This window comes from Rhinolophus hipposideros (assembly GCF_964194185.1).
Source record: "Rhinolophus hipposideros genome assembly, chromosome: 2".
NCBI lineage: Eukaryota > Metazoa > Chordata > Mammalia > Chiroptera > Rhinolophidae > Rhinolophus > Rhinolophus hipposideros.
Genome location: NC_138048.1, coordinates 80648573 through 80675961, shown reverse-complemented (window position 1 = coordinate 80675961; position 27389 = coordinate 80648573). Strand labels below are relative to the sequence as shown.

At 34.3% G+C, this 27389-nt stretch overlaps 1 protein-coding gene across 1 annotated transcript in view; it reads right to left on the bottom strand.

Annotated features, from left to right (window-relative positions):
* Positions 1-6762: 6762 nt before the first annotated feature.
* Positions 6763-27389, bottom strand: part of KPNA4 (karyopherin subunit alpha 4) — a 57142-nt gene continuing 36515 nt past the window's right edge. The window contains exons 10-17 of the mRNA XM_081028546.1: positions 27273-27317; positions 24053-24184; positions 19854-19982; positions 18412-18516; positions 15090-15161; positions 13732-13894; positions 10696-10790; positions 6763-8765 (exon numbers count right to left, since the gene is read on the bottom strand). Coding sequence (XP_080884672.1) covers positions 8667-8765; positions 10696-10790; positions 13732-13894; positions 15090-15161; positions 18412-18516; positions 19854-19982; positions 24053-24184; positions 27273-27317 — 840 coding nt within the window. The 3' untranslated portion in view covers positions 6763-8666. The remainder of the gene's footprint in view (positions 8766-10695; positions 10791-13731; positions 13895-15089; positions 15162-18411; positions 18517-19853; positions 19983-24052; positions 24185-27272; positions 27318-27389) is intronic.

The window sequence follows — 27389 nt, the reverse complement described above, 5'->3', positions numbered from 1 at the left end:
TTGGAACTCTTTTTCTGGAATGGCCATCAGAGAGCTGTTGTCGTATTACCCTTGATGTGCTGAATGCCATCCAAATGTCCTTTCAGTATTTCCTTTATCTTTGGGTAAAAAAAGAAGTCATTGGGAGGTGAGTAGGGAGGGTGTTTCAATACAGTTATTTGTTTACTGGCTAAAAACTTCTTCACAGACAGTGGTGTGAGCTGGTACATTGTTGTGATGCAAGAGCCATGAATTGTTGGCAAAAAGTTCAGGTCTTTTAACTTCTTCAGTAAGCCTTTTCAGAGCTTCAAAATAGTAAACCTGGTTAACTGTGCAGTTGGTACAAATTCATAATGAATAATCCTTCTGATATAAAAAAAAGGTTAACATTGTTGCAACAAGTTTGCAAACTCGTCAGAACTTGTACAGGCATTAATTTTTCAGTGGTTTAATGGAGGAATGGGGGCAATGAGATTCTAATGGGTTAAGTGAATGGGGCTTGAGCAGTTGGAGGGAGCACACTTTTAAGAACTTTGGCTGTGGTTTAAGGGGAGGATGGGGTAGTAGCTGGAAGGTTGAGTGTTGCATTTGTTTTTAGGATGGGAAATATTTGAGCATGTTTCAGTGTCAACGGGAAGATCACACTGAGGAAGAACAGTTGCATATAAAGGAGAAAAGCCTTCAGAATGTGAGACTCCTGAGACGAAGACAATGGGACCGTCTTCTATGAGGAAAGGCACCTCCTCTAGTGGAGGAAGAAGTGGATGAGTAATGCAAGTGGATTTCCAACCTGGAAATCTTATAGTTTGTCTTTCCCACCTCCACCCAATGAAACTGGACTCTACTGAGGGGAAGCAGGAGCTGGGGGGCTTGAAAAAAATTGAAGTCTGAATAGTTGAACAAAGTCTGAATTTGGAGGTAGTGAATTTAGATAGTTACATCTAAATTTTTTGTGTGCTCCATCAAACGCTCTGATGCAGTCCCCAAACACTGGAACTGCAAAGCTATCGCGTACATCTATCACCGTACTTACTGCTTTATCCATTCATGACCATCTCTCCCAGTAAACTAGTGGAGAGCAAGTGCTACATTTTAATTGGTTTCATATCCCTAGCTCCATATTTAGTGCCCAGCTCAATGTGGGTTCTCAGATATTTGTCAACTGTCCACGGAATAAAGCTTCTGCCTTTATTTACAGCAAAACTTAAAGGGAATCCCCCTTAGCTGCTGTGCTTATTTACCTAGGATTAGCCTAAGTGCTTTACATAACTTTATATAACTTAAGCCATAAAATAACCCACGGAAGTAGACTATTTTCCAGGTAAAGAAATAGAAGCAGAGATCAAATAACTTTACAAGGTCCCACAGTAGTTAAGTGGGATAGAATTTGAAGCCTGAAAATCTATCAAAAGGCCACTGTCTGAATTTGTACCCAATGCCTCTGGAACAGCAAAAGAATGGATAAACACCTTGGTGGCCTCTGCAATAGCGAAAGAATGGGTAAATACCATGGTGATGGTCAGAACTGTTTAGACTGGGACTACATGAAACTGAGTACCTTGTGCTCTTTCCTAATTACTTCTAACTAAAAATCTGTGTAATTGCCATTTAGGCAGAAGAAAGCTTATGTAATTATTTTAACCAATAAACACTGACTACATCATCAATAACTAGAAAATTATTCTAATAATTTCATACCACAGATAGGCTGACTAAAAGAACAATCACTTACCTTTAAGGTTTGGATACTTTCTTTATAAAACAACTATTGTGATGCAGTTATTTCAATAAATGACGTTTTAAAATTTAATTGCATCAATAGTATTAGGTTACCTCTGCTGCCCAGTATATAGAATTGATATCTGAAAAACACGACCAACTTTAATATCTTAAGGGTGTCAGATATCCAGATCTGACACTGGGTAAAATGTAAGCGAAGAAAAGGAAATAAAGAAATGAATATTCGTCTGGCAAGGGATGAAGTGTCTTCCCTTCCTATAGAAAACAATCTAAACCACAGATGCAATGAGGCAAATTTAAAAATTGCGAATCAAAGGAACTCTGTAGAAAGTCACTACAATCAGTTCATCTGAGAAGTTGCACCACTATTGCAAACCTTTACTGAGTGCCACAGAACTCACGGAACCTTCGTGCGGTTTACAGAGCTTTGATTGTAGGCTGACCTTGCCCTTAAGGAGCTTACAATTGAGAGAAAAGATGGAGAACTGCAGATGTGATAGAGCAAAGATTTAACCATAAATGGAAAACACATACTGCAAAATGAGTGTGAATGGGGAAGGAAAGGGTAGTAGACAGCACTGGATATATTCGGCTTCCTGAAGGAGACAGAGATCTGGAATATTCAAGGGACAGAGTGGAGCTGAGAAAACCAGGATACAAACAAGACACTTCCTATCTGCTTCTTCCATCTTTCCTTACTCTGCAGGTGGAGCAAACTGCAAAACGAGGAATACAGGGATAGAGGTAACAGGGAAACAAACTTTCCAGTACTTTTTAGCACCTCTGATCATTTGACTCAGACTAGAAGTTATTATACCATTTAGGTACCTTAACAGCAATCATATAACCACACTAAACAGGTTCAAAGGAAAAAAAAGAGGTAAAAAACCAGTTTCTCTGCACCAATTATGCATTTACATAGGTGGGGCAGCTGGAAGACCACTGGGAACTACCTGACTCGAGGCTGAATGTAACTTTATGGAGGGAGCACATTGGCAAGTACAAAGGGACATGATTGGAGATAGAAAATATCCACGATAGGTGATATATAACGTTTTACATTAATGAGTTGAACAGGGGGATAACCCCTAAGAAAAAAGAGAAGCATGGTAATACCGCAAGAGAAAAGGCTAGGTTGACTCCGACCAATTATGAGCTAAAATATGGAAGTATTTGTTTTAGAGAAATATTCTCCTCAGCTGAACCCACGAGTTAGATATTAGCAGCACTGATATTGCAAGAGTGAAAAGGTAACTATGTACAAAAGATGGGGGGAAAGCGGTTCACAAGGCTCAAAAATCAGAGAAATGGAGGGAACAAGACACTGAATTACCTGGAAGGCAGGGAACTGGAGACTGACAGCATCACAAAGAACAGGTAGATTTAAGCACATCATTAGGCATGTACAGTTGTTTGAATAAAAATAGATGAGGAAATCTTGGGTAAAGTTAGAGAACAGTGGAATACATTAGCTATACAAGATACGGTCAGGGAAAGGAGGATTCACGTTTGAAGAAAAGCAAAGAAAATGTGAGTGGAAAAGGTTATAAAAAATTTCTTCACAAGGAATAAAACTGGAAGAATTGGTAGTCTGGAAAAGCTATGTAATCTAGAGCGAGAAGCATATTTTGAGCTGCAAAAGATACAAAATTTGTGAAGAGGCAGAAATTGGGGCTAAAATATAAGTGATACAGGAATAATGCAGTCCTATAATAAGAGGTAGATCAGAATGTGTAGGGCACTTTATTTTTCTTCACACTCAGCAGCTTTACACACAAAGTAGCAGCTAACGAGTCAATTTTATAAACAGTACAGCTTGAAATGGACATCCTGAACCAAATTTCTCACCTAAAGCGCCTCAATTTAAAAGAACAGTCAAAATGAATGCAACTACTAGGTTATCTTAAGGAAAAAATATTAAATTTACCTTTCCTGGACATTAATGATGTACCAGTTAATATGCAATGTGACATAAAGAGTCCACAGCTGCTTCTGATCACACTGGAATATAAATTTTATAAATTTTCCCTTTTCATCTCCAATTTAGGAATGAATTGAGCAATTAGATTACAATTACAATAAAACTATCAATGTGCACTTGATTTTATTTGAAGGCATCTATATGCAGAACTTGTTACATTTAAAAAAGCATATACTCTATCAATGTGATTAAAAAGAAAATTTTCTCCTTCAAATGTTCAAAATGTCAAATTGTTAAGGCATGGATTTGCTAGTATAGTGTTTGGGAATACTGAAACAAATGTCTGGGCAAAAATTTCCCTCCTAATTATACTAAATTACTGGCTGACATTTTATAAATTTTGCCAGAGTAAAATAATTAACCTAAAAAGATATAAAAATTTATCAGATACTCTAGCCTTTAAAATATGGATTCTAATTGAGTTTTTGTACTTATGAGGTGAATAATTCACCAAACCCTAGAAGTTAACAATTGGTAACCGCTTTTGATGCAAGCTAAATTGGACTGTTTATTGTTCACCTTCTTAGCATCTACAATGGATGATTCAATTTTGAAAACTCAGAAAGATATCAAATACAGGCATACCTCATTTTATTGCGCTTTGTTTTATTGCACATTGCAGATGTTGCATTTTTTAACAAACTGAAGGTAAGACCCTCCACCAGCAAAGATTACGACTTGCTGAAGGCTCAGATGGTTTGCATTTCCTAGCAAGAAAATATTAAGATATGTACATTTTTTAGACACAAGGCTATTGCACACTTAATAGGCTACAGTATAAAACTTTGATATGCAATCTGAAACAAAAAAATTAGTGACTCACTGTATATTTGATTTATTGCGGTGGTCTGGAAAAAAAACCCTGCAATCTCTAACGTATGCCTGTAATATCAAATCTTAGACAAGTTTCTGTTAGTCAATCTTCAAAATTTATATAAGAAAAGCCGTGTCAACTTTTTTTGCATTGGTTCACGAATTTAAATGAGGTTAGTTTTAGAACAGCAACTGGAAGCATAGCTTTCCATTGCATGGAAGCTGAGATCTGGGTCTAATCTGGCCCTTAGTAGCTGTGACCTTGGGCAAGTTACCTCTTGACTACTCTATCATCTGAAGGGGAGGGTTAGTACAGATCACGCTCTGAAATTCCCGGGCTCCTGTAGCTCCCCTACCAACTGTATGTATATGCATTTTGAGGGAAGCTGGTCCAGAGTTTTCATTAGACTCTCATAGGTTATTTTTGACCCAAAAATAAATCTGCAATACATTAGGTGATCATTTTGTAAACTGCTCCAATCTATAAACACTGATATTCCCTTCTGATAAGAGGAACTCTAAAAGGACTCCCAAGATTCCCTGCTATACATACCCTTTACAAACCCCTTCCCTCAAGTGGGAGCAGGATTTCTGAATATAATGTGTATCACCCTAGGATGAGGCTACAGTCCTGGGCAAAGAAAAAGGGCTTTTGTAGGTGTAATTAAGGTACTAATCAGTTTGGCTTTGAGTTAATCAAAAAGGAGACTACCCCTGGTGGGCCTGACTTAATCAGGCGGGCCCTTTGTAAGAGGGCTTGTGATGGTCCCTGACTCAGATTCTCCAGCAGGCCATGAAGACTCAAGGTGCCATGAATTCCCCAGCTGTAAGGAAAAGGTTTCTGCCATGGGCATGTGAAGTGGACCTTGGCTTCAGACAAGGCTCTGGCTCTGGCTGAAAGCCTGACTGCAGCCTGATGAGACCCTGAGCATGGGACCTAGCCAAGCTGTACCTGGACTCCCGACCCACAGAAACTATGAACTAAATTTGTTATTTTAAGCCATAAGTTTGTGGTAATTTGTTGAACAGCAACAGAAAAAACACATTGTCTTTAAAGTCAAAGCTTAATTTCTTTTTTTGAAGGAACTGAGGTAATGGAGAATCCAAATAGGGTGCTCCACAAATTACAGTAATGTTACAATAAACCCCGTCATTTTGCAAAGAAACAAACAAAAATCTATGAATTGCAGTCTTGAAGTAAGCCTAAACCAAATGTTAAAAAAAAATCTTCCATATGTATGTTTAATCATCAATAGCTTCAATTATAGGAATGTTCTGGGTTTGGTTCAGAGTAATGCAGAAAGTACCAAATCCATCATGACACACAATAAAAGGAAATAAACTTTAAAGGTATCTTTTAGACTAAAGCTCCTCGTACACCTGTAACGTAACATTCTTAGTTTTGCAGCACTTGGGAAGGACTGTGCTCCAGAAAGGTAGTTCAAGACATGGGAAACCATGAACATTAAGCTTACTAAAGGCTTATTATTTGATTTCCCCCCTCATCACAAATAATGCTCTATGTTAAAAATGAATCAGTTTCCTAGATCACTGGAGAATAAAACAAGAGTTGTGTTCAAATCAGTTAACTGTGGTGAACTGTTAATTGTGCTGAAACAACCCTCAGACACAGAAAAGTCCTAGAATTATATTAGAATATTAATGTCCTGTAAGAGGCCATGGGTAGAAATGAAATGTTTAGAGTATCAGGTAGGCTTGTACTCAGAGATGTTAAAATCATCCACAACTAGTATGTATATAAGGATAACTACTCTATAAAATCATCTGGCCTCCAATAACCGCATTAGGTTACTCTGAACCAAGTTTTTGTTCACTAAGAAACATGAATCACACAAAGTATTGTTCCGTTCACCTTGTGTTAGGTTAACCTAAGCCTTCAATAAAAACCGTGCTTTGTATGCAATCTACCATTTGGAGCCATGTTGAAGTTATAATAATATTTAAAATATGGCTCAACTTATCTCTCTTAGTCCACTTTGCTGGAAGAATGAACAGCCAAAACCTTGGTTTGGACAAGGAGAAAGCAGAAGCACAGATGGTGTCACCTGAACAAATTCAATGGGTTAAAATATTACTACATCCATATTGAAATTATAGAATTTAAGAAATATCTTCTTCTGTTATGTTGGTTCTAGGTCAAAAACTTGAGACAAGCTAATATAATCCATTGAATTATATTCTACATTTATATATATAAAAATCCACACAGCACGCACACACATCCCATGTAAAACGTTTCTTTAAGTTTTAATGTTTATTTCCCCAAGACAGCCTAGCCTGCACTCTACTTGAATAAATTTTACAAGCTAGTTTTCTGCTGCTTCTAGTTTTAAACTTTAACCATGTTTCTGATGACAAGGAATGCTGCAAAAATACTCTAGTTCAACAAAGAGTTATGATCACAAAATAATTTTTATCCATTCTACAGTGTTTCAGAATTACCAGTTGATTTTAAACACAAAGTAGATATAGATGCTAATGGTGGCTAATCTGGTATGTTTCTTATAGCAAACTGTTGTTCATGCAACACTTGTGCTCAAAGGGGAAGGCACAGGATTTCCTACAATGAGCCACCTTATAAAGAGTTCTTTTTGTACAAATTAATTTATGTCACATTTAATTTAGTGTGCATAACCTCAAAACTGAGGCATTATTCCAATTTATAAAAACCACTTGCATAACTTTTATGCAAGTTTTAAAAATACAAACTTTTCTCCCTAAAGTGGCTCAAAATAGATTGTTCATGGCTGCCTACATCTAAGATAAAAAGATTCTAAAACAATTGAACAGATTAGGCATATTATTAAAGGTGTTCAAACCATTACTTGATTTGTACATCTATTCAAACCTCTTCATCGGTCTTTATTCAGCAGTACATATGCACCAAATTCCATTTTAGAAGTTTCCATATCATTTTCATAGAAAACAAAGTTTGAAAACAAATAACATTTAAGCACAGCACGGTATTCTACCACAACTGAAACTTTTTTCTTCTTCTTCTTTACAGGACTCAACAAAATCTAAAAATGAACTATGCTGCAGATTTACCTCATGCAAAGATCTTTATGTTATCTCTGAAAATGAAAGGGATGGCTTTTTAAAGTACATTTTACTGTTTTATACTATTATGGCAACTTGTGTACTGCAACACAGTCTATTCTGAGGGAAATTTATGATTTTTTTTTTTCCATGCAAAGATCTACACAAATTAGTTTTGATGATATGGAAAGCTTTTCATAGCATCAAACATTCATCTGGTGCAAATGCACAGGGAAACCTTCCTGAAGTTTTCTGACTTGAGAAGCAACTAAAAAGCCATTCTAGGTAAAGTTAAAAAAAAGAACAAAACAAAAACAAAAAACTGAAAAGAGAAAAAAGAAGGGGGGGGTGGAAGAAGGGAAAGAGGAATAGAAAACACAGGCTGCAGAGTAAACCAATGTCTGCTGCTAAACCGGTCTTTGTTTTCATGTCCAGTGTACATTAACACTTATGATCTCGTTTTGATGGTTTATTAGGTTTGTTATCAGCCCCCTGAAGGCGAATCAAGCTTGCATGCGTTCACATACAGCACCACAACCATACCTCTCGTACACAGTCACTCCAGTGCTAGGAGTCTGCTTCATGAGTGAAGAGCCCTAGATTTGAAAGATGAACCTGGCTCTCTATCACTGAGCCAGACATTCATTCAACACTGTCCATTCACACACTGCTTCATAGCAAGGCCTGGGCTCATTTTCCTTTGACTTATATGGGCATCCTATTCTCTTTTATGCTTACAAGGCTTGAAGATGATGGTACTGCATTTTCCCCTCAATTAACATAAAGTCAATGTGTCTTCTCAGGCACTGAAGATCTGTGACCTGTAGCCCTTTTTACTTTGAACAACCTAAATAAGCATTCATGTAAGGTTTTCGTTACATTTTGCCACTCATTCTCACTCGCACCCACTCGCCATCTTGACCTCATTTGGGCATTTTCTGTGATTCCAAATGAAATCTTCACATTTTCTTTCCCGATTTAATGCAGCAGCAGATCCCATGAGCCAAGCTTGATGGATCAAACCTTTTTATATATATGTATATATATATATATATCTCAGTGCTGCATTGTACCTAACTTCCACAACATCTTTCTAAAACTGGAACCCTTCTGTTGGTACATTGGCAGATGAATTGAAACCAAATGTTCCACCTTGTATTGCCTCTGGAACAAGGCTAGGATCTTCATCAATCTAAGGGGGGAAAAGAGATGATTAGTTTTAAATTATAAATAAATAGCATTATAGCAATACTCCCATTTTCCCTAAGAAAAGTATGAGAGATGACGAGTGCCAACATTGTCCTACCATCGCTTTAGAAAGCTGAAATATTTTGTACAGGCTTTTCTTAAGGATGGCAAAATGAGAGGAAACTTAAGATAATATGGGTATCTTCCAAAAGAATGAAATAGAAGTATTAAATTGGAGATGGACCTACATCTCAAACTGAGAGGATACTCATAATTTCCCTTGTACCTAGGCAAACAGATAAAGCTGATGACATTGAAAAATTAACGACATAACTTTTAAAGTAATCTTTGATTAATTTCTAAATAGCTATTAGAAACAAATGATATTTGGGATTAAAATAGTAAAATAATAGCTCTGCTAATAATGCATAAATAATATTCTATATCTTTTATATCTAACGGTTCTTTTTTGAAATACCACAAAATTATGAGCCTATAGTGTAGTTCTTATAAATATGCACATCATCTGAGTTATTCTTTTCACAATGTAAGAGAATAACAAAGAACTGCGTGCTGAGGTGTTAGAAATCGTAAGGCCCAGTGTATATCTACAATTGCAAATTAACACTTCCAAAAATCCAACTTTAAAGACACATGATAAAAGCTAACCTTAAAATATGCTTTTCCTGGATTTTATTTATTTATCTGGCATTATATTCTAAATAGGACTTGATCATCTACAGGACTTGATATCTAAATAGCCTGATCATCTGTAAGTCGAGTGTACAATTTTCTTTTCTAGTATAGTCATGTGCCCTGTAACAACTGGGGTATGTTCTGAGAAATCTGTTGCTAGGTGATTTCATTGTTGTGCGAACATCAGAGTGCACTTTCACAAACCTAGACGTATAGCCTACTATTGTAATTGTATGGGCTATACTTTTATATGATGACAGTGCCTTAGGTTTGTTTATACCAGCATTACCACAAACATATGAGTAATGCACTGAGGCATGATGTTAGGAGGGCTTTGTTGTCACTAGGTAACAGGAATTTTTCAGCTCCACCATTATAATCTTAGGGGACCAGTGTTGTATATGTGGTCCCTTGTAGACTGAAAGGTCATTCTGTGGTGCATGACTGATACTGTCTTTGTCAGGTTAATGTTCGAACAATAGATGTTTAACAAAATGTTTAATAATATTCCATTCTTTTCTGATAATGTGGAAAAGTTTGTGGTATAAGTCTTATTCTTTAAAAAGTTGAGTAAAACATTCAAGAAAGTCATTGGTGACTATATCTAATCATTATCATTTTCTAAGGAACAACTGCTTTACTTTTCGATTTATCTTTCCAAAGAGGCAATACTAAAAATAAGTTAATACTTTAATTTCAACTACCATATACTGACAATCTGAAGATATTTTTGTATACTACACCTTACATTACATAGTAACTTATCGTTCTTGATGATTTATTATTTTCGTTTTATCTATCTAGCTTCATGTCTGTTTCTGGTCACCAACTAAAAACAACAGTGAGAATATAGTCAGATATGGATTAACTAATTGTCATAAAGGATTTATTATAGGATATACTAGTGTCACTATTTTGTTTGTAAACATGTTTTGCAGTATAAAACATGAGAACTATAAAGACATCAAGTGAAAAATAAAGCCTGACTTATCCAGTGTTAAAAAAATATCCTTAACTTTTTTGCGATTATAGTACTACTTTTTCATGCCCTGAGGAACTTCAAAATATTGAAATAATTATGTTTCTGAAATAAGTGACATTATTGTCACATACCTATTTAATTCCATTCCCCCCTATATATATATATATATGTATATACATGTCCTAGCTTACTATATTATTTTATCCATACTTATGTTTATACATAAAACTAAGAAAACTACAAAGTTATTAAATACATCATCTGAAGAGAAGAACTGATCAATGATCTCATAGGCCAATTTGTAGATGTCTTCGTTTTCATGATTTTGAAGTTGTTCAATTTTCTCCAGTCCTGCAAAAGATTTTATGAAGAAAAACAATGGTAATATTTAAAAAGCTGGGACAAAAAAGTTACAATAATCTTGGGACCACGTAATACAATTTTTGGATTGCACATCTACAAGTTTTTGGAATCTATTTTAAAGGTGAATCTTAAAAAAAAAGACTTTATGCACAAAGACATAGTATATTTATCTTAAAAAATTAACAACATGAGTGTTTAAATGCATAAAAATGATTAAGCAAGCAATAGGACATTGATCTATTCAGCGGAATACTATGTAACCAATGTCTATAAGGAGCAGTAACATATAAAATTGCTCTTCTTTGTTAAAAGCAGATTTGTTCTACTTTCTAGCATCTGCCAAATTTTTCTAGTAAGCATGTATAAAAAATTTTTTAAATATTGGTGATTAATAAATATTAAGACATCCATTACATATAATGTAAAATGATCAAGATCGCAGAATTTCAGGGGAAAATGGACTTTTCCCTGTAAATATTAGAGTTTATTAATCATAGGCCGAAATACTAAAAATATATAAACTTAACTTGTTGCTATACAAATTAGATATTGTTTTGCTTTTTAGGAAGAATAATTTTAAGGTCTCTGAAATAACGTGAAATTGCCCTTTCATGAGTGTTCTTCTATCCCTTATATGGCGGAGGTTATTTGGGGTTCATTTCTCACTCTATACATTCTCCTTACTGGGCTCCTCCATTAAAAAGTTAGCTACTAATACAGACTGAGGACTTGCACATTTACAGCTTCCGTTCTTTTCTGAGCTTCAGATGCATCAAATTTAAATGCCTGCATGTTACTTCCCGAGGACGTTTCACAGGTACTTAAAAGTCGAACTGTCTAAAACACAATGTGTTATTTGTCTTTATTCATTTAAACTGTTTGTTCTGCTATATGCTTCCTTGGTAATAACAACAGCTTGAAATCTGAGAGAAAGCCTAAGTTCCCCTTTCCCTTGATACTCTACCATCAAATCTCAAAAATCTCTAAGTCTATCCATTTCTTGAAGCTTATGATCTCCCCTTTGTCTCTATTATCACTGCCTTTATTTATTATGACCCAACCACTACATACTTTTCTAACTAGTTTCCTGCTTCCTGTCTCCAGTGTCCCATTCCTCTGATATCCATGCTCCATCTAAACATACTAATGGCTTACCACGTAAAGTCTTTCAGTGGCTTGTCATACCCCATGGCAGAATACATTGGGGAGCTTATGAAACACCGATTTTTGGGCCTCACCTCCACTGAGGTAGGCAATGCTCAAGATCTATATTTTAATTTTAATACATAAAATTTTAATAATTAAATGTTCGCATGGTAAAAAAAGGTAGTAAAATATTTTTAAGTATGCTTAATTTTTCTGGTACTCATTTCCTAATAAGTTCTCTAATATTATTCCCCATCTTCTGTTCCTAACTTGATAGTTATAAATTATGTTTTTGTTATTCTATTCGACATTTAATAACTTTAAAAATACTTATTTCTAATTCATTTTCAAGTCTCCAAACTCCTCCACTAAGTAAGTTGAAGATGTAGTTCTACTCTTCTCGTTACCTCTCCTTTCATTTCTCAACTTCTGTCAGAAATACCTTTAATTTTATGCTTATCCAAGTTAATAACATTTACGTTTTGTTCCACAGCCACATTTGAGACTTCCATATTATGTGAACTTGTTAATTCTAAGAGCTGAAAGCTAAGTTTGAAAGCTACTGCTGTCTACATTCCAGGTGGTTCTGGTTCACAGCCAGATTTGGGAACTACTGCCCCGTAGAATACCTGCTCTGCCTCCAAGCTTGTAAGACTGCAGGGGCCTGCTTATTGGCTATGTTTCAAGCCTCATCTTTGGGCAGTTTCTACCCCATACTTTGTGATTCAGCAACACTCAACTAACTTAAATTTGCTGAATGCTATTTCTCACCTCAGACTTTGCTCATGGTGTTATCTCTGCCTGGAACACCTTTCATCCCTTTTTACTCTATTAGTCCTTATTCATCTCTCAAAATTCAGCTCAGGCTTCACTTCCTGTTTCTTCCAGGATAGATTAGGTATTTCATTTTGTTGTACATTTCTAGTAGGGTAATTAGCACATTAAATCAGTTCATATTTATGTCCATGACTAGACTACATGCCTCGAGGGCAAGAAGTGTGTCTTGTTCACCACTGGCTTCCAAGTACCTTAGTACGGTGCCTGTTCAATGTATGGCAGCTGAATTCAGTTACCTAAGCATATGCCAAGAAGCAGAGCAGGACTTTAATTATACAACACAGTATATACTTTATTCTGTTACTCGATTATCTAAGACAGAAAAATAGAGTGCTATATTAGTCAGAAAATAAAAGTAGTTTCAAAAAGAATATGAGGGGCCGGCCCGGTGGCTCAGGAGGTTAGAGCTCCATGCTCCTAACTCCGAAGGCTGCCGGTTCGATTCCCACATGGGCCAGTGGGCTCTCAACCACAAGGTTGCTAGTTAAACTCCTCGAGTCCCGCATGGGATGGTGGGCAGCGCCCCCAGCAACTAAGATTGAACACGGCACCTTGAGCTGAGCTGCCGCTGAGCTCCCGGATGGCTCAGTTGGTTGGAGCGCGGCCTCTCAACCACAAGGATAACCGCAAGGGATAGTGGGCTGCGCCCCCTGCAACTAGAAAAATGGCAACTGGACCTGGAGCTGAGCTGCGCCCTCCACAACTAAGACTGAAAGGACAACAACTTGAAGATGAATGGCACCCTCCACCACTAAGATTGAAAGGACAACAACTTGACTTGGAAAAAAAAGGCCTAGAAGTACACACTGTTCCCCAATAAAGTCCTGTTCCCCTTCCCTAATAAAATCTTTAAAAAAAAAAAAAAAAAAAAGAAGATAAAGAAAACTGCTTTAAAAAAAAAAAAAGAATATGAAAATGTGTTAATAATATCTTATGATAAACTTACCTCCACATTCTTCTATAAGATTGGCTATGGTTTCTGCCTCATCTTCAGCCATTTTTAATATATTACTTAGTCCATCAAGTACTACTTGTACAACTTGTGCATCTTTTACAGTCAGCAAGTTGCAAAAAGGTGGAATAACATTTTGTTGGATTAGGTAGGCCACCTGAAAAATAAAAGCACCATGATACATAATAAACGTTAAGTGAACTTTGTTTGTGTACCATATTATCTCACTAGAATAATTATGACTTTAAAATTTTGAGCATGGAAACATGACCTCATCTCTCACACGTTAAGTTAGACTACATTAATCTAACCTTCATTTCCTTTTCATATAGTAAGTTTATTTTTTTTCAACTCAGAATAAAAAATAAAAGTGAAAATGAAGGGATCACTCAAATTCATGTGAAACACTTCTTTGCCATAGGAGCACTTTTTCCAAAAAATCCTTTCCCTTTTATTATTAATAAATTAAAAACTCAGTTAAAAGGCTGTATATTTTTTAATTGTTAAAATTTTGTAATTGTTCAATGTGAGAGCATTCAACTGGCTCTTTACTGTAACGTTTAGCACTCTCCTATACCTGGCTACCTTCAATTCACTATTCTATTGGTTCTATAATATACTCATAATATTTTTCTATTATCTTTCTATTTTGTAGGTTATTATTTTCCATGTATTACATTTATATTCTGCTCTGTATTCTTCTGTAAGTAGATTCACTGCTCACCATCAATTTATAGCTTATTTGTAACAATTATCAGTTTATTGTTTATCAGCTCCAAATTCGCCCTTTTTAACTACCTATGAAACATATCTTGGACCTTTAAAACTCATTTTTTTTTTTGCCAATTGGCACAATGTTAAGCTTTGTCACCTGCACAACTCTGAGAGTGAGTGCCTTTTTACATTTTATGTACTAGGCACCTCATACTCTTCACTCTAGTTCCTACTCCCAGCCTTTTAGCTGAGTTTAAGTTCCTACCAAGCGGCTGGTAAATTTTTGTTGTTCACTTGTTAGGAGAATCTGTGAGGCAGCTTTATTCTGCACAATTCACCTAAAAAGTCCTGTTTTATTTTTTTTAATACTGTTAAAAACCAAAAAAAAACAACCCTAACTATAAGTGCTTCGATCTTATGATAGATTAGAAAATTTTTAAAGGCCAAGTTGAAAGAGAACACTTACCATTTATGAAATATAAGAAAAGGAAGTTAAGGTGACACTTTTATATGAAAAAAAACACCACAGGATGTCTGTTATCTTGCTATTATTTTAAATGATTTACTGAAATCTAAACCTTAAATTATCTGTACAATTATTTTATCAGTTTTCAGAAATAAATAAGAGCTGAACTTACTTGATCTTTCCTTCCACTAATTGTTAAGTTACTTATGGCCCAAGCAGCTTCTTTCTGAGTGCCAAAATCCCCCTGTAAAAGCAAAGCAAAAGATACCAACTGCAATATAGAATAAACTGGAAAAATGTTTTCTGAAATGATTTTTCAACTGCTGATTTTCCCTCGTTTACTTCCAGCTTTTCTATATACACACGATTTTTATTTATTAAGCTAAGCCTTTGGACCCAATTTACCCTAAACAAATGGAGACTTACTTTTGTAAACTATGCTTGCAACAAACTGACTTGATATATATTACTGACTTGATATATATTCATCTAATAATAGATTAAACGAAGTCAAAGACTAAATAAGTCAAAAAATACGGGAACATGTACAATTTCACTATTTTAATCAAAGAAATGTCAAGTTAAAATAAAGTATCCTTTTAAACATGTACGTTTTAAAAATGATAATGACCACCATTAATAAGACTATGATAAAAACATTACCCTCACATACTGCCTTTCAAATACAAATTGAAAAATATATTTAAAAATTATTTTAAAAGTCCTATGTGTGATTTAATAATCTCACCTGAGAGAATTTACCAAGAAAATAATTTAAAACAAAGTAATATTATTTATCTATCTATGTCTTAGCAGCACATAATAGTTAAAAAGTAAAAGCAACTAAAATTCTCAACAGAAGTATAACAAATTACAGTAAATTTACTGAATGAAATAACCAGTTATTAAATTAAGAAGGCTAGCAACATGAAAAAATGCTGATGATGTATTAAGAAAAATACAATGTAAATAAGGGGAATGAAAATTAAAACTGCAGATAAATAATATCTACTCTTTATTTATCAGATTGATCAAATCCAAGTATCTGTCAGTAAGACTGGCAGGAGTACAAAATGGCACAACTCTTATAGAGGGTATCATACAGCAAAATTTATATACGTGACTACCAAATATAATCTGGCAAAAAACATGGAAAAAACTTACAAACTATTCTTTGAAGTACTATTTAACAGCAAAACACAAGAAGCAACTCAAATATCATAAAATAATTGATTGAATATATTATAGTACACACACCCATACAGTGAAGCACTATGTAGCTATAACAGGAATAAGAAAACTCTATATAATGTTATGAGCATGTTCTCCAGGATGTATTTTTTAAAAGTATTTTTTTAAAAAGCAGTGCAAGAAGAATATATGGTAGGCTACCTTCAGTGTAAGGAAGGATGGAAATAGGTATATACATTACATAGGCATTTGCTTATATTTAAAGAAGAAACACTGGGAAAATAAACCAAAAACTAATAAAAATAATTTTCTATAAAGGAAAGGGAATAGGGCGAGAATAGGGAGAAATAGACAGAAATGTAAGTTAGACCTTTGTGTATATAGCTAAAACAAGGTACATAATTTTTTTACTTGGTAATCATACAAATGCTTTATATAAATAGAAACAAAATATATAAAAAAAAAGCTAGAGTAATTTCACAAAATAAAAGAACAGAGACAAATAACCTAACTGCATATCAAATTGGTGGCTTAACCACACATACAGGAATTATTTCAAGTGACACATTATTTTTAAGTACATCATTGATGGAATATATTCTAAAGACAAAAACCCTTAAGGAAATCTCAAAATGGAGTAGTCCTGTTACTAGCAATGTGGTATTGTTATTTTGATAGATTTTATATATCTCAATATAGACTCAATTTTTCTAGGAAGATTTCCAGTATTAAGAGAAAAGCAATGAAAATATAAAATCAAAGAAGTGAAAATAAAAACATTGTTATTTTACATAGCCCATAATATCTGATAGCTTCCTTTTATTCATGAATTATCATGTTCACATTACAATACATTTTTCACTTTCTAAAAAAAAAAAAATACATTATCACCTATTTTCTTCACTCAGGCCTAGAAACAATGACAACTTTGTAGCAAAGATCATCCTTAGTACTTGAACTATGATCCTGAAATACCATTCACTACAAAAAGGAACCAGGACACCCGGGAGAAATAGTTCATTCAAGGTCTAGGTCAGAAACAATACAACATAAGCCTGGCAATCATGTCATATCCAAAAGGCAGGAAGCTCTCAAAAACTAAGATTGATATGAACACAGTCTTCAAAAAAAGAAGTTCCCATTGGTCAGGGAACAACCTGAGTGTCAGAAAGAACTACAAGAGGACTAAATTTCACAAAAAATATATAAAAATCCGTAACTTCCCAATGACACTAAAAACTCCACCCTAGTCTCCTTTTGAGGTTAAGGAACCAAGTCATTCTAAAAATTGTATGATAATGAGCAAGAATCAAGCATTCATCTTGCCTTTCCTATATGAAACACGTTTCTGTACAAGCCAGTAACAGATAAGGAAAAGCTCTCTATTGTAGAATAATGGCTAATACATAAAGAATGACAGAATTAGAAGGTCACATTTCCTAGTGAAATAGGGGATCCAGGCAATGATCATCACTGACTGCCTAAAAATCCTTAGGTGAAAGATTGATGGGTAATTTTATAATCAGCTAGAGGAGGCTGAGAACACCTGAGTTCACTCATTAATCTTAGTATCACTAGATGCAGGACAAACAGGTAGTCCGTGTCTCCTGATTTGAATCATTAGGAAGTACAAAGCAGTACTTAAGTATTCTTGCCTAAAAAACTAAGCCTGATCTATCAGTTTACAGGAAAAGTAGCTTCTCCTACTACCAGTTTGTAGAAAACAACGAGAAGATAAGAGAGATATCATCTGTTTAATTACAATTCATGTTCAGAAAAGACCATTATGCTGTGATTGTGACATTTTAAATTGTCTCTTTCCCAAATGTTAACGTAAACATGAGATATGATGTGGCATAAGATTAAATAGCACACTTACTTGCTGTTTGATCTTGGGCAATTTATTTGTCTATACTATAGTTTCTTCATCTGTCAAATGGGGATAATTCTTAACTTCACAGAATTACAGTATTAAAGGAGGTAATATATTTAAAGTGCTTAGAACAATATTTAAGCATGTATATTCAGTAGTAATAATATGAATGTTTAATAAATCCCAGGATAATGGTAATTTTGGTAAAAGAAATGATACAGAAGAAGGGCCAGGAGTTCCTAAAAACAAATGTTTCTTGTATATAAATACTGCTGGATTTGAAAGTTTTAATATTAATACCATTTTGCTGCAGTGTTCATGCGAACTGCATAGGTTCTAATTAAATAAACAGAAAAGTATACATTCACATAACTTGTTAAATTTAAATCCCTGTACTCTTACTCAGATAAATACAAGATAATTTTCTTACCTTATCCAAAAGGTGTATTATCATTGGGACAAGATTGGCATCAATTACTGCTTGAACCTGCTGCTGATTTCCTGCAGTAATGTTAGATAGGAACCACACTGCTTCCTGTAGAACAAGACCTCTTCAATATTTCTCATTAAAAAATAAAAGCTGCATATGAACTAAGAAAAAATACATTCACTACAATGTCCAAATGATTTTATTATGGAATGAGTTCCATAATAAAAATTTTAAGAATCTCAACTCCTCTATTCCCTTTTCATATTTTCTTCGGACAAATTGCTAATGGCCCTAATCCAAGTCATAATGAATGAACCCTTCTAGAGAATTCTTGAAAGCAATTTCCCAAACACTAAAACTCAAAAAAAGCTTGGCTAAACAATACTAAGGAATTAATGAGCTGTAATACAAATACAAATTCTAAAACTACTGTAAACAAGATTTAGCATCCCCCTCACATAATGTGCTTTATTCTCTATTCTATTCTGATCAAGAGTCCTAGCCAAAGTAGACAAATCTCAATTTTCTATGATAACTGAGACATGAAAAATGAAATAGTGGGTTGTTTCAATACACTTATTTGTTTAATAGTTATTCCCTGGTCTAGCTTAATGATCTTTTTATGGTACCCTTTTCACTACAATGGTGCTACTTTTGCCAAGATGTTTACAAGTTTTTTACAAGTTTCATAGATAATAAATGCGCACTGAAACTACCGTTAGCATGAAACAGGCAAAATCTCTACTTAATATCCTATGTAGGACACTACTGTAATTTATCAAACGTAAAAACTTATCAATTTACTAAAGGGAAACATTTTTTTTCTATTTTAAGAAACTAGTAAACAAGTTTTACTCCAAAAACTTAGTATTAGTGTGCAGTAGGCTCTTTTGGATCAGATCACGGGACCATGTTTAATGAACCCGTTAGAGATTTTAGGGTGCTAGGCTACTTAGGTGAGCTGTTCTTGGGTTATAATCATCGGCAGTGTTGTAATCACCAACCCATGTATTTCTACAACAGCCTCAGATGCACTCCAATATCAGCATCACCATTCAGGGCCCCCTTTCCATAGCCTCCATGAGCATGCACGCACACCCCCCCCCCCAACACACACTCTCTCTATTAACTAGCTATAAAATATTAAACCTAGATTATTTAACTTACATATTAAAAATTTCCAATCTTACAACATTCAACACCCAATTATCTCTATTTCATCATTTCCAAGAGAGCCAAAATTGCACTGTTTATAATTGGTTTATTTATGGAAAATCATATACTACACTATCCCATGTTACAAAGAGCAAAATATTTTATCTTTCATGTCTAAATGACAGTTTATATTAATAATCAATATTATAGACAGTTGAGTCCCTAACTTTACAAATGAAACTGCTATTTTATATGCTATTTATTAAATAGTATTTTAAAATACTTACTTTATTAATTTTCTCTTTGGGATGTGTCAGAAGTGCTGGGAAATGTGACAGAGCATCACAGTTCAAAACTACTTGCGTTTGCTCATCGGTTCCAGTAACAATGTTGCCCACAGCTCGAAGTGCAGCAGTCTGAAGCATAAAAAGATTTAATGAGATGTTTGTTGTTCTATGTGAAATATTCCTTCTTATCACAGAGGTATGTTAGGCAGGTTATGAACGATACATTCATTCACTTACGCCAACCTAACCTTTTTGAACAAGTTGTGTCAGACATTGATTTATGAACAAAAGAGTCAATAAGACAGACACAAATTCCAGCTCTTATGAAGCATACATTATTGCAGAAGTCAGTCAATAAACAAACAAGAATAATTTTATATCGTAATTAGGACCATAAAGAAAATAAGGCAGTACTTTCGATTTTAGATTGTGTTTCAGTAAGTTAACAAAAACACAGTGGCTTTCTGTAGGAAAGCAGGAACCTGCTTTATATATGAGATTTTACTATCATATGAATTTGAATTATTTTTCTTTAGTTGTATTAGATCATTTTCTGTTAAGTTAAAGATATTTGTTTTTTGGCTAACTTTTCCTTCTACAAGACAAACCCAGGGTTTTATTTTTTAATTGAGATATAATTCAAATAACATAAAATTCATCTTTTCAAAGTGCACAATTCAAAGGTTCTTAGTATATACAAAGTTGTGCAACCATAACTAGTATGTAATTCCAGAACATTTTCATCACCCCAAGAAAGCGTATTTGTACCCACTAGCAGTAACTTCCATCGCCCTTACCCTCAGTTTGCTGGCAACCACTATGCCTGTCCATATGGATTTGCCTATTCTGGATATTTCATATAATTGGAATAAAACACAGCAGGTCACCTTTTGTGTTTCACTTCTTTCACTAACATAATGCTTTCAAGGTCTATCTGTGTTGTAGCCACATATTAGTACGTCACGCCTTCTTGTGGCCAAATAATATTCCATTGCATGGACAGACCTCATTTTATTTAACCATTCATTAGTTGTTGAACATTTGTATTGTTTCCACTTTTTGGCTATTAAGCATAATACTGCCTTGAACAAATTTGTATGCCAGTTATTTTATGAACATATATTTTGTTCTCTTGGGTATATACAGGAGAGTGAAATCGCTGGGTCATATGTCCTTTTCTAAATCATTAGTTTCAGGCGTACAAAACAACACAGTGATTAGACATTTATGCCCCTCACAGAGTGAGATCCCCACCAAGGCGACTACCCTCTGACATCATACGTAACAATTACAGTACCACTGACTACATTCCCTATGCTTATGTCTAACTTTTTGAGGTATTGTCAAACTATATTCCAAAGAGCCTGTACCATTTTACATTCCCAACAGCAGTGTTTGAGGATTTCACTTTCCCTACATCTTTGCCAACAGCTGTTACTGTCCTTTTGATTACAGCCATCCTGGTGGGTATGAAGTGGTGTTTCAATGAGATTTTGATTTGCACTTCCTTAATGACTAATGACGTGGAGCATCTTCTCATGTGCTGCTTGACCATTTGTATGTTTTCTTTGGAAAACTATTTAAATCTTTTGTCCATTTCTAAATTGGGTGATTTGTCTTATTGTTGAGGTGAATACAATGTATTTTGGATACAAGTCCCTTTTCAGATATACGAGTGTATGATTTGCAAATATTCTCTCCTATTCTGAAGCAGGTCTTTTCAATTTCTTGATGTCTTTAGACGCACAAGTTTTAAATTTTGGTGAAGTCTAATTTACCTTTTTCCTTCGTTGCTTGCTGTGTCGTATCTAAGAATCTACTGCCTAATCCAACGTCATAAAGATTTACTCCTATATTTTCTTCTAAGAAGTTTGTACTTTTAGCTCTTATGGATGTTTGGTCCATTTTAAGCTATTTTTTAAAATATCATGTGAAGTAAAGGTCCAACTTCATTCTTTTACATGTGGATATCCAGCAGTCTCAGCACCCTTTGTTGTACCACAATTTGTTGAAAAGACTTTTCTCTGCTCATTGAATTTTCTTGGTACCCTTGTTGAAAATCAATTGATCATAAATGTATGGGCTTATTTTTTTGGACTCTTGATTCATTTATACGTCTACCTTTATGCCAGTACCCCAAAGTCTTGTTTACTCTAGCTTTGTAGTTAAGTTTTGAAAATGAGACATTCTCAAACTTTGTTCTTTTTCAAGACTGTTTTGGGTATTTCTGGGCTCCTTGTATTTCTATATGGATTTTACAATTAGCTTGTAAGTTTCTACCAAAAGTCACCTAGGATTTTAATAAAAATTGCATTCAATCTGTAGATAAATTTGGGGAGCAATGCCATTCTAACAATACTAAGTCTTCTAAACCATAAACACAGATGTCTTTCCACTTATTTAGGTCTTCTTTAATTTCTTTCAAAAATGTTTGGTACAGACCCAGCGTCTTTAACGAATAAATTTAAAAGGGGAAAGAAAAAAAGAAGAAAGTTGTAGAGTAACAGAAACATAAAAACACTGCTGCCAAATGCAATGTGTTGACTTTGTTTGGATATTGATTTGGTCAAACTGTGAAAACTTAATTAATCAGTAAAATTTGGATACTGACTGGATTTTAATATTAAGATTTTTTAAAGTGCTCTAATGGTATTGTAGTTATGTTAAAAAAACACACGCACACAAAAAAACACCTTACTTTTAGAGATGCAAGCTGGATAAAATGATATGATATCTGGGACTTGTGTCAAAATAATTTGGTGGGGAGTGAGTAGAGAGGAAACCCACATGGAGGTTCATTACACTATTCTTTCTATTTCCTTAATTATGGCAGCATAAAAGTTGAAAACGTTTTTTAAAATCTCTGTTAGTTACCAGGTAAAGTATAGAACAGTAACTTTCCTTGAGAGCTGGCTAAAGAATAATTCCAAGCCCTATTTTCTCAATGAAGTCCAGTATTAAAACTGAAGATATACTCTGAAAAAAAACAAAATACAAACCAAAAACCTGTATCAACAAATAGGCATCACAATTAAGAAACGCAAACTTAATATCTAGTATGAATACTTAAAATAAGCCACAAATACTCCTAAATGATAAACTACTCTATTAATCAATTGTTTCTGAATTTAACTAAGTATACCTCTTTCTTTAAAGTGCTTTAAATTTTAAGGCAGTGCTGTCTCCAATATTACTGTACATGAATGTCACACGAAGAGCTTTTTAAAGCCCAGGTTTCTAGGAAATATCCCATTTACTGAAACAGAATCTCTAGGGGTTGAGCAAGGGAAATATAAAATTCTTTTTTTCTTTAAGTGTCATGGCTGATTTTAATGTCCAGGCAAGGTTGAGAAATAGAGAATCAGGCTTACAATTCTCCTTATGCTATTATTGTATGTTATAAACTCGCAGTCATTATAAGATTAAAGCATACTATTTACCTCAGAAGGGAAGGGAGAACTTGCTGCATTGCATCTCCTTTATCACTGTAGTTTGACAGTTACTGCTTATAATATTTTAGTAAACTTCTCACCCTCTCTTTTTTGGCTCTTCCTAGATGCAGGTTCTTTGGAATAAACCAAAGAACCAAAAATATCTTTTGGATATGTGGAAGGATTTAAAAAAACAAAAGAACAAAACAAAATTAAAGAAAAAGATTTTAAATAATTGACCGGAAATAATTTAAGAAGCCCCTAAGCAGCATATTTAAGTACAAAGCTTTTATCACAGTGCCACTGAAACTAAGTATTAACTAAACTTGCCAGGTGCAGTGGAGGAGAGTAAAAAAGGACAGCCGGGAGGGGAAAAAACAGGAGTAGGAGAGTGGAAGAAAATAAGAAAAGGAAGAGCAGAAAAAAGAAAAGTACCAAACTTGTTTCAGATGCCACCCAAATTGCTGTATGAATGGCCCTGGTCTATATTAGTAATCAGTAACTCACAAAGGAGCTAACTTGCTTTTTTTTTTTAATTGGGGGGTGCGGTGGGAAAAGAGGAAGGTTTTTGTTGAACTGTAGTAATCTTATCTCATTTTCTCCATCTTTAAAATGGGGATATAACTCACTCTTTCCATCATAGACATATTGTCATTGTTATTAGGCTAAAAATATACTTTAAACAATTGAAATTGTCCATCTTTGAATGTCATACTTAATGCCATTAGTGGTAAGAAAAACTTGTGTTTTTATCAACAACAAACTTACCTGAACTTTAACTTCCTGGTGGCTGAGCAGAGGAACCAAATGAGGGACTATTCCAGAGTCTATTACCATCTGTATCTGTTCATTGCCAGCATCAGTAAGGTAAGAGAGGGCCCACACTGTATCTACCAATATCTAATGAATAAAATGAAAATTCAAATAGTCTTTGAATATTTTCTCTTTTTAATAATTCTTAACCACACAGACTAATCTATGATTGTTCTACCTTCTTTCTTTTTCTCTCACCTCAATTCACTAGAATCTTAATCTTCATTATATCATAATCACCTATGAATGTCTGCATCAAATATGTACAATACATCTTTAAACCAAATTCAGAATATTTACGTTAATTATGATCCCGATCAAGACTAGCATCCACTCTTAATTCACTACGATACAAACACATTACACAGCACATGAAATAGGAGAATAAGACATTCTTTCCCAAATGCTCAGGCTCAGGGCTAATAGGTCCAAGGATATTGTGGTAAATGTATATAGTTGCAAACAATAAATGTATCCAACATACACAGTGGTTCAAAAACATGTAGGCTAGGTGAATATATCAAGGTGTTCTCTAGTATCATCAGTACCATGTAGGTACATCTAAACCCAAGACTAGTATTGGGATTATAGTAGTTTCATCTTTTTCAACACGTTTGCTTTGTCTTATAAAACTGGTGGCAATTTCCCAAATAGGGGAAGTCTCCCACAGCTGCAGATATCAAAAGCAACCTGTGAGATCTATAATCAAGAACCACATCCTAGGTTAAAAAAAAAAAAAAGGAGAAAAGAAAATACGTTATTTATAACAGCTGCCAAAACTACTTACAAAAAAATAAAATAAAAAATGGAAGCCTCTATAACTTATACTAAAAAATAGCCTGAAATTTTTAATGATTATATTTTGAAGTACACCAGGCCACTGTGTTTCACCTTTCTTTGCAGGTTAAGTCCTAATTGGACGTTATGGCCAAAAGGATGTACGACAAACTGCTGAACTGCTACAACAATAATACAATTATTGACAGAGATACAGGAATAATAATTGTGCATAGAACTTTACTTCCAAAACCTTTCTACAATATGCATCCTGTGTCAAAAGACAAGCCAAAAACTTTAAAACCTTTTAAATTCTAAACCAATATTATGTTTAAAACATCCAACAAGCTCTTAGAAAGAGAAAACAGCACTTTGCCACCATTCCTTTCAGGAATTTAAGAAAGCTCTATTGGTATTTTTAATGTAAAAAGAAGACACCAAATAAGAAAATTCACATACATAAAGTGGCATCAAAATTTGTGAAACAACTGAATTTCAACTTACAAATGTAACTGTTTTTTTCTGGAGTACCAATATATGCCAAAATGTGCTGATATGGGCAAAAAGTTTCAAGTTACTTGTGAAAGACTATACGCACAATCCACATATTTTTTTAAAAGGCCCAATACTAAACATGTCATTAATATGCTCACATCAAAATCACAATTTAAATCAGACTCGACCTCATATGTACTTTCTATATCAGACAAAGTTAGTATTCCATGATAAGTTTACTAACTACAACTACAGTGTAATTTTAATACTTCATTTATGACTTGTGGACAGTTTTGTTCTCATTTTTTTTTCCCACTTCTCTGAGGCCCGATTTAAGAACTTGCTGCTAAATGTTTACCTAAGATTTTACTCTTATAAACATCATTACTTAGTAAAAATACTACTAAAAAAGAACAATGCAAAACGGCTTGAGAAATTAAAGATACATCAAAAGCAAGAAAAACAGAGTTACAACCTCAACTGGATTGGTGTAAACAGGAGGAAAGAACACAATATATTTCTCAATAAGGTCAACCAAGATGTCTGGTTCCAGTAGAGGCATAAACTTTGAGATTAATCTTTCTTAGAAATCTTGTGAAAGTAGTATATTAAAATTTATAATTTAATAAAAGACTGGTGATAAGAAGTCGAAACTAAAAATTGCTTACATTTTTTTAAGGATCCTAAACTACCTGGAGCTAAAAAAAATATATTATTAGAAAAGAGATCAAGTCATGTAATGAATTTGGTAGATTATGTCACTGCTTGATGTCGCATAACTAACTTGAATTTGTTCCACATTCTTTAGAGCAGGGGTGTCCAAACTGCGGCCTGCGGGCCAACTGCAGCTCCCAATCCATTCTTAATTGGCCCGCAGCAAATTCCAAAAATATATTTAGTTTACTTAAATAAACCAGGTGAGGCAATACGTACTTCACCTCGAGTGAGTGGCCCAGCTGTTTGTATATTTTACCACATATGGCCCTTGGTAAAAAATGTTGAAAAAAGTTTGGACACCCCAGCTTTAGAGAGATCCTAGCAAAAAGGTTTTAATGGGGATACAGTAAAGAAACGAAGCAGTTTATCAAACACTGGTCATCATACTGAACTGTGTTTTTAAAGAACCACACAAGTTCCTGATTGTTGCCATGCATTTTAACCATGTGACTTTCTTTACCCATTATGTATATGCCTAGCTTTTTAACACACTGAGGGCTCTATAAGCAGTTAGGGCAATGTTCCACCTCATTCATACTTCCTGAGTCGCTTTTACCTTTGCCATCTGTGTTAGTAAGAATGAGTAAGATATATTCATGTTTGAAAATCTAATCTGCACGGATTTTTTCCTATTGTCTGGACATTCAAGAGTTATCAAGTGAAACCATTACCAAAGTCACTATAAATGAAGAAATACAATAAAAATGAAATTAAAGAGCAAACGATGTCCATGGTTGGGTGTATGTATATGAATACAAGGTCATGCATACAGGCAAAAATATTTCTGCTTTATCTTTCAAAACCCAAAAATACCACTGGGTGTATGTGTTCTGTCATTGGCCAGACTATCAAATGAGCTTCCATAAAAAGGTCATGAACAATGAAAGAACTTCTAATATGAGTTTTTACAACACTAATACAAGTATATGCACATACCTCATTGCCCAGACCAAAATAACAGGCTCAATTTCTTTACTGAAATTACATTTAGTGATTATAGGTAAACACAGAGTAAATATAAAAATACCAAACTATGTATTACAGCTCTTGAAGTGGAAACATCTGAAAAAGTACACTCTTATAACATCCAGTGTGACATTTTCTCCCCTATGTATACGGGAGCCCTAGACACACACACACACACACACACACACACACAAATATATGAAGGGAAGAATTTACTCACATTTACGTCTGTGTGATGAATTAAAACACAAAGAGCTGGAAGAATCTGAATAAAGAAACATACAGTTTAAAACATACATAGATAAAAACATACAGAAAATAGTATCTACTTTGGTTT